General features: G+C 37.3%; 1 protein-coding gene across 1 annotated transcript in view; it reads right to left on the reverse strand.

Moving 5' to 3' along the window:
• Window positions 1–8,801, reverse strand: part of LOC133537478 (proline-serine-threonine phosphatase-interacting protein 1-like) — a 32,097-nt gene extending 23,296 nt beyond the window's left edge. The window contains exons 1-4 of the mRNA XM_061878532.1: window positions 8,652–8,801; window positions 8,223–8,323; window positions 3,725–3,799; window positions 3,610–3,644 (exon numbers count right to left, since the gene is read on the reverse strand). Of these exons, the coding sequence (XP_061734516.1) occupies window positions 3,610–3,644; window positions 3,725–3,799; window positions 8,223–8,323; window positions 8,652–8,684 (244 nt within the window). The 5' untranslated portion in view covers window positions 8,685–8,801. The remainder of the gene's footprint in view (window positions 1–3,609; window positions 3,645–3,724; window positions 3,800–8,222; window positions 8,324–8,651) is intronic.
• Window positions 8,802–9,157: the final 356 nt, after the last annotated feature.

The following is a 9,157-nucleotide window of genomic DNA, read 5'->3' on the forward strand; positions in this document are numbered from 1 at the left end:
CACCGAGTGAGCTCACTTGTTAGCCATGGCTACAGCACCGGCAACAACACACTCTTGTTGTTGTTATGCTACGCTCGCGGCGGTTTAATGAGGTCATCAAGCGTCGCCAGTAAACCTCTCATGCTGCAGTCATGCTTCAACTCCTGTGTTGTGTATTGGAGAGGAGAGGAGCTGCTGACTGGGAGACGCAACTGCTCTGTACTACGGCGTTTTAAAATGTCATTCATTTTACTTATTGAAACCGATACCGATAATTTCTGATATTGAATTTTAAAGCATTTATCGGCCGATAATATCGGCAGGCCGATACAGATCACAGTAGAGATGTCTGATAATATCAGCCTGCCGATATTATCGGACATCTCTACTGTGGATGATTCAATGTATTTCTGGATAGTGCTATTGAATATATGATCTGAAAAGGGAACCATAAATCACTGTATTTTTTGGAAATACATTTGTGCTTTGATTCAATATTATGTTGTTACAGCCAAGGACAGTACTGGCCATACCAATACTTTTTACTTATATGTGTCATATTATGTTTTCCCTTACATTTAAAATACTTTCTTGTGGTCTGCAAAACATGTCATGGTGTTTTTGAAAATTGTTTGGTCACAATTTTGCATAGATTATGTTTTACAGACCATCTTCAAGCCACTTTGTGACCGTCTCTTTAGGATGCTCTGTTTTGTAGGCAGTTTTATTTACATGTCTCCATTGTGACAGTGTCTTCTCCTGGCTGGCTTTGATGTAGTTTTTAGCGCCTCCATATGCTGACGGATTAAGTTTGAACTATATGCTACTTTGTCTGAGAAATTGCAACAGCGGAGGGTGCGTGTGCATGTGACTACAGGGTCAGACTAAAAATTTATTCGGGTAAATGTCTATGATATATGGATAATCTGCTGATGCCACACCTGGTAAAACGTCACCAAATGGGCAAATTCCAAAATTTTTGTTTCATGGAAGTACGAGGGATTGCACAATTGCTTTATAAAAATCCCCGCAACGCCTCCACAGTTTAATTTCAAATTTTCTGGACTTAAGCAGATTGTAAACACACAACAGCAGTTACCAATGGGTAATAAAAGTTGGTTTTGCAAAACATGGCCCATTTAAAATATCTAAGATCACTTAATTATTTTACTTTTCAGGTTTTAATCCCATTTATAAGCAGCAGAAAACAAAGTAAGGCATTGTAGCATTATGAATTAAATATCCAAACTATTTCATTATTTTCTTTTACTACATACAGTTGTTTAAGCAAAATAAAGTGATAGTACAAGATTACTAAACAAAAACAAAAACTACCATACTACTCAATTAGTTTTTCCCCTCAAAAGTCCTTCTATTTGCAGGAAGCAATTTAGGCCCTAGTGTGTGAATGTGAGTGTGAATGTTGTCTGTCTAAACTGTATGTGTTGGCCCTGCGATGAGGTGGTGACTTGTTCAGGGCGTACCCCGCCTTCTGCCCAATTGTAGCTGAACTAGGCTGCAGCGCCCCCTGCAACCCAGAAGGGAATAAGCGGTAGAAAATGGATGGATGGATGGAATTCCCTGAATTGGTAAACAATATAAATAAACGACAAAAAAACAAATTATGTGAAAATAAAATAACGATCTAATCACTTGTATCGATCATATACCTTACTGTCACTACTTTTGGTAATGATACTGCAGCTAGAAATATGGATCGATACACCGACCCTTTATGTGTACCTCCGGTTCTCTTGCTTGTGTAGTAGTTGTTATGGTATTTTCTCTCTAGGTTCTTATTAATCTACTTGGTAATTCACTTTTAATAACTGCTAACATTACCCTCTGATGCAGTTCCATACACACTTCTGTTAAAGTGAATTAAAGGCCTACTGAAATGAGATTTTCTTATTTTAAACGGGGAGAGCAGGTCCATTCTATGTGTCATACTTGATCATTTCGCGATATTGCCATATTTTTGCTGAAAGAATTTAGTAGAGAACATCGACGATAAAGTTCACAACTTTTGGTGCTGATAAAAAAGCCTTGTCTTTACCGGAAGTCGCAGACGATGACGTCACATGTTGATGGCTCCTCACATCCTCACATTGTTTATAATGGGAGCCTCCAGCAGTAAGAGCTATTCGGACCGAGAAAACGACAATTTCCCCATTAATTTGAGCAAGGATGAAAGATTTGTGGATGATGATATTGATAGCGAAGGACTAGAAAAAAATTTGAATAAAATAAATAAAGTTAAAAAAAAAAGGCGATAGCATTGGGACGGATTCAGATGTTTTTAGACACATTTACTAGGATAATTCTGGTAAATCCCTTATCTTTCTATTGTGTTGCTAATGTTTTAGTGAGATTAAATAGTACCTGATAGTCGGAGGGGTGTGTCCACGGGTGTCTTGAGGCCAGTGTCTGAGGGAAGTCGACAGCAGATATAAGGAAATGCGCAATCTCCACAGATTTCCGGTAAGAGGCGACTTTTTAACTCAATTTTCTCACCGAAACCTGCTGACAAGTGGTCGGGAACTATGTTCGCTTGACCGCTCTGATCCATTGTAAAGCTTCACCTCCGGGAATTTTAAACAAGGAATCCCCGTGTGTTTGTGTGGCTAAAGGCTAAAGCTTCCCAACTCCATCTTTCTACTTTGACTTCTCCAATATTAATTGAACAACTTGCAAAAGATTCAGTAACACAGATGTCCAGAATACTGTTTAATTGCGCGATGAAAAGAAACAACTTTTAGCCGCAAATAGTGCTGCGCTAATATTTCCTGACAGTCCGGGACATCACGCGCACGCGACATCATTCCACGACGTTTTCAACAAGAAACTTCGCGGGAAATTTAAAATTGCAATTTAGTAAACTAAAAAGGCCGTATTGGCATGTGTTACAATGTTAAGATTTCATCATTGATATATAAACTATCAGACTGCGTGGTGGGTAGTAGTGGGTTTCAGTAGGCCTTTAAGCACTTATTATTGTGTTGTTTTCAAGCTATTTTAGCATGTTGTCTTGCTCAATGTGTCTCATTTTTAGCCTGGTTTTCCAGTCCCCCAGTCCCAATAGTATTTGTAAGAATACATGCATTTTTTATGTATTGTCAAGGCTCAGTACTCTTAATGAGAAACTTGGATTTTGAGTAGTCAAAGTACAGCAAATTGTAAGTTTGTAAAGCACTATGGCAACACACTTCATCATGTGGCATAGATTATCAAAGGAGACATAAATCATTCTGATGTTTTGTTTCAAATTAGCATCCGTTAACCTTTCATAGTATTGTGTGTGACTTGAGAAGATATATTGCAATAACACGAGGTTGCTGGAATGTGATAGGTGTATTCACTTTTTTCAGGTACTGTATTTCTTAAATCTATTCTACGTGCCGACACATCCGTTGTAGGAGTGCTAACAATTACGGCCGTGGTGAACACAACGTAACTGTAGCGCTTGATGAAAACATGGCTGACGAAGGTTATTATCGGTATTCAGTTTTTCTTGAAAAGAATAAGGCTGCATTTGTTTCTTCAAGTGGATAATTGACAGAGGCACTGCATCTAATAGAGTAGAGGCCACTATTTGAGAAATCACAGCATTCATTGGTTTGGTGGACTTACGTGTTTTTAATTGTTGGAAGGAAGCTTTCAAAGTGCTGCAGTCGGTATATTTAAAGTTAGTTGTCACAGATCAAAATACTTTTATGTTTTGTAAATGTTTCCGAAATCAATCAACCTTATTTCTGCGTGTCCTCCAGCTTTACGGGCAATGGTCACCATTTCCCTGCCATACTTTTCCTCTGCTGCTGCCCTGTGAAATACAGAGGAATTTAACATCCTGAAATGGGACTGTGAAAAAACAATAGTAAAAACATGTACAAAATAATGATATCCAATGCAAGAGCTCTCCGAAAATTCAGCATATACAGTGTTAATATTTTAATTGCTACTTTTCTACAGGTATTTATTACATGTGTGCAGATGCAACTTTTTCCACATCTGATATTGCAGGCTTGGGTGTTGCCCGATGTACAAACCCTGTTTCCATATGAGTTGCGAAATTGTGTTAGATGTAAATATAAACGAAATACAATGATTTGCAAATATTTTTCAACCGATATTCAATAGAATGCACTACAAAGACAGGATATTTGATGTTCAAATTCATAAATGCAATTTTTTTTGTGCAAATAATACTTAACTTAGAATTTCATGGCTGCAACACGTGCCAAAGTAATTGGGAAAGGGCATGTTCACCACTGTGTTACATCACCTTTTCTTTTAACAACACTCAATAAACGTTTGGGAACTGAGGAAACTAGTTGTTGAAGCTTTGAACGTGGAATTCTTTCCCATTCTTTTTTTATGTAGAGCTTCAGTCGTTCAACATTCCGGGGTTGTATTTTACGCTTCATAGTGGACCACACATTTTTGATGGGGGACAGGTCTGGACTGCAGGCGGGCCAAGAAAGTACCCACACTCTTTTTTTTACGAAGCCACGCTGTTGTAACATTTGTCCTGCTGAAATAAGCAGGGGCGTCTATGATAACGTTGCTTGGATGACAACATATGTTGCTCCAAAACCTGTATGGACCTTTCAGCATTAATGGTGCCTTCACAGATGTGCAAGTTACCAATGCCTTGGGCACTAATACACCCCCATACCAACACAGATGCTGGCTTTTGAACTTTGCGCCTATAACAATCTGAATGGTTATTTTCGTCTTTGTTCTGGAGGACACCACATACTCTGTTTCCAAATATAATTTGAAATGTGGACTCGTCAGACCACAAAACACCTTTTCACTTTGCATCAGTCCATCACAGATGAGCTCGGGCCCAGCCAATCCGGCGGCGTTATAGGATATTGTTGATAAATGGGTTTGGCTTTGCATAGTAGAGTTTTAACTTGCACTTACAGACGTAGCGACCAACTGTAATTACTGACAGTGGTTTTCTGAAGTGTTCCTGAGCCCGTGTGGTGATATCATTTACACACTGATGTCGGTTTTTGATGCAGTACCGCCTGAGGGATCAAAAGTCCATAATATCATTGCTTACGTGCAGTGATTTCTCCAGATTCTCTGAACTTTTTGATGATTTTACGGATCACAGATGGTAAAATCCCTAAATTCCTTGCAATAGCTCGTTGAGAAATGTTGTTCTAAAACTGTTCGACAATTTGCTTACAAAGGGGTGACCCTCACCCCATCCTTGTTTTTGAATTACTTAGCATTTCATGGAAGCTGCTTTTATACCCAATTATGGCACCCAACTTTTCCCAATTAGCCTGCACACCTGCGGGATGTTCCATATAAGTGTTTGATGAGCAGTCCAAAACTTTATCAGTGTTTATTGCCACCTTTCCCAACTCCTTTGTCACATGTTGCTGGCATCAAATTCTAAAGCTAATGATTATTTGCAAAAAAAAAATGTTTATCAGTTTGAACATCGAATATGTTGTCTTTGTAGCATATTCAACTGAATATGGGTTGAAAATGATTTGCAAATCATTGTATTCCGTTTATATTTTCATCCAACACAATTTCCCAACTCATATGAAAAAGGGGTTTGTACTTTGTATTCAGTATCCCATGTCAATCTGACGCAAATCAAACACACTTGGACTACTTATTTTGTGGTCAGGGTCTCTGCAGGTTTCAGCAGCTTGAATGTAAGAATTTTAAAAGCTTCTTTAAAAGCATTATGAAAAAAATTTAAGACCCACTTCCAATCTATATTTGAAAAATAACATGAAGGAAAACTTTTTATGTTCATTTTAAGTACAGTAAGGGAACAAAATGCAAAACACAATATGGGGGGGCCACTTTTATACATTTTGTGCATCAAATTAATACATGAACTAATCCAACAAAGGTCAGTATACTTTACTATAAGATATAAAATATGTTTTTTTTTAAATTAATAATAAACTCATTTTAGGGTGCATCGATTCGTCAATATTGACATTGAAATTTGTCACCCACAATTTGTCGACAATAGTCGTTGACGTCATCGCTCGTGTTTTTCCAAAATGAAGCCAATCAGCACGGCCACTTTGCAACAATAACGCAGGTGAAATCATGTCAGGTGTGGGAACAATTTATCCCAATCTTGTTTAGCATTGCAAAGCAGAAGGGCTCAATCACAAACGTCAATCACACACACAGAAACAGTGAGGCAAGGACACCCGAACATTAGGCACCACGATGTAAAAGAATAAATACCAGAATACAATATATTAGATGGATAAAATGTTCAGAATGAATAAAGTCTATTATATTGCTGAACATGCCAGGGTTTACTGTATTCAATAATCAATAATACACCTGTGTGCAGCTTTTTAAACACATCATTACAAAATGCTTGTTTCTTTTTTAGGAAGTTTGATAGCGTTGGTGTTTTTAGTTCGTTTTAATTGTAGCGATTTTAAATCTTTTATTTTCATAAAAAAAAGAAAAAACACCCAAAACGTTCTTTATGTGTGCACTTGCCTGTCCTGGCTTTTAAATGAACAAACGTTTAGAAGTCATTTTTTGTTTTTGTAACAGCCTCATGAGCTGCACAGTTGCAGTACAAATAAATATTTCTGAATTAATTAGTCGTCTTTGTTAGTTAGCATATGCCAAAAACATCTTAAGATGAATTTAAAAGCAGATGGCTAAATTAGAATAGGTTAATACGTCATGATATGATTAGTCCACTAATTGTTAAGATAATTGATGACCAGTCGACTATCAAAATAGTTGTTGATTGCGGCCCTTCTCATTAATAACCAATTATTTCTTTACTGAAAGCTTTGCCCTGAAAATGGCCCCTGTGCCGCACTTTGTACACCTTGTTTGCAGTGTTTTTTTTGTTTTTGTTTATTTTAAAGTGAAGTGCAACAGGAAGAGTTGAAAGAGGAAGAATAATTCCCAATTACCCAAAGTGCAACGTTAATCTAAATCAGACAAATTAAACAAAACAAAACAATAATATTCAAATAATATCCCTTGAGATCAATAAACTTTGTCTAAGTCTAATAGTTCCAGCTCCTCTCTACTGAACAATTACGGCGCACTGCTGTCATCTTCTTGTGCACTCGTCTTGGTTTGTGACATATTCCGGCGAGAAGTGAACTGTTCAAAAAGTCCGGAATCACATCTCCACACCACTGACGTGATCGTCGTGGAATCTACGCTTGCACGACACCAGCTGTCTAGGCGTATCTCGCCAGTCAGTACGTTTCCATGCATTAAATAAGTCTGATTTCTCAGATAATTTGGCTCAAAACAAGCTTTCTAATCTTGTTTGCCTTCTAAAAAAAATCGGATTAACACACTTAATTATGCGTTTGCAAACCAGTTTTCTCGAGTATGGTGGCTCCTTGGAGGACAAACACGCCATCTTTACTACGGGTATTCTAGCCTGATTGGGGTGTTTTTTTTAAATCAGTTATCAGAGCTATTTTTCATGTTATCAGATCTATCTGTGTAGCGTCATAACTAGTCACATTGGCCCAATTATTTTTTGTGCAGATTGATTACATGAAAAATTATTTAAAACATTTTGATTACAGGTTGTAGATAAACAAAATTGGTAAAAAGCCAAGGGGTGAATAATTTGCAACGCGCTGTAGACTGGACCCCACTGTGCCTGTATCCGCCTGCTACTTTGCTACATTAGCTTGGCCGCTATCTTGCAGCTTTCATGACCCAACCAGTACATGGCCAGTAAAACACACTAAGTTTACAAACAAATGAACTGGTTCTGTCGAGAGAAATCCAACTATCGCTGTAAAAGGACCCAAAGTGAATGAGAGAAAGCAAAATTAAGACATTGCATCTACAAAACCCGTTTCCATGAGTTCGGAAATTGTGTTAGATGTAAATATAAACGGAATACAATGATTTGTGAATCCTTTTCAACCCATATTCAGTTGAATACACTACAAAGACAACGTATTTTGATGTTCAAACTCATAAACTTTTTTTTTTTTTTGCAAATAATAATTAACTTAGAATTTCATGGCTGTAACACGTGCCAAAGTAGTTGGGAAAGGGCACCCACTGTCTATTTTTGTACATTTTGTGTCCGCTTTTTAATATTTTGATTAGCCAATACAGCAGCAAAGTATTATATTAAAAACCATAAAATGCAGTGCAGAACTGCAAACTACAACCACAATAATGATCATTGTGTTTGAATAATACATCAACTTCTGTTAATTTGTTTTCCTGTGATCGTGTACCTCATCCTTAAAAGTTCTTCCACATCTTTGCACATCTGTCTTCCATCCCGTAAACGTTGCACCATAGCCTCATAGCCTGCGTGGCAGGTAAAATCTGACCCCTGCAACGTAAAAGAAGACACAAGCACTTGCATAAAAGCCCTGCAATGACAAGCATTGCTCAGCAATTATTGCAACATGCCTTCAAGGTTCTTCCACACCGTCTGTGGTTGGAGTTTAAAAAATGCAGAACTTGACTTTAGAGTAACAATGAGTGACGTTTTAATACAATATCCAACAATAGAAAAGATACATGTTTTTAGCTGCTAAAACAAGCCAGGTTGTCATACATTAGACTTTGTGTTAATACACAAGATTTATTTTTTTAAGAATGTTTGGCTACCATGTTTGATTTCAAATTACTTTAGGCATAAACAATAAGTGACTTACCCAAAAAGCGTCTCTGAACATCACACATGTCATCTTCTATAGTCTCTTAACTATGAAGTAAATAAAAATATACAAACTTGGGGCTCCGAGTCAGATAATTAGAGGTCTGTGTACTCACGGTTGGTTCTAAACTTCCTGACGACCAGTGAGTCATTATGAATAGGGAAGAGCTTCTGTGCCATGATGTCACTGACCACATGTTTTCAGCATACACACTTTGTGCAAATATTAACACTAGCTAAACTACTCACATTATACAACAAGTTATTTTAACCAATGACATGTGCTCTAATACAAACCCCGTTTCCATATGAGTTAGGAATTTGTGTTAGATGTAAATATAAACAGAATACAATGATTTGCAAATTATTTTCAACCCATATTCAGTTGAATATGCTACAAAGACAACATATTTTATGTTCAAACTGATAAACACTTTTTTTTCTTGCAAATAATCATTAACTTTGGAACTTCATGCCAGCAACACGTGACAAAGAAGTTGGGAA

The sequence above is a fragment of the Nerophis ophidion genome, linkage group LG02 (assembly GCF_033978795.1).
Source record: "Nerophis ophidion isolate RoL-2023_Sa linkage group LG02, RoL_Noph_v1.0, whole genome shotgun sequence".
Lineage (NCBI taxonomy): Eukaryota > Metazoa > Chordata > Actinopteri > Syngnathiformes > Syngnathidae > Nerophis > Nerophis ophidion.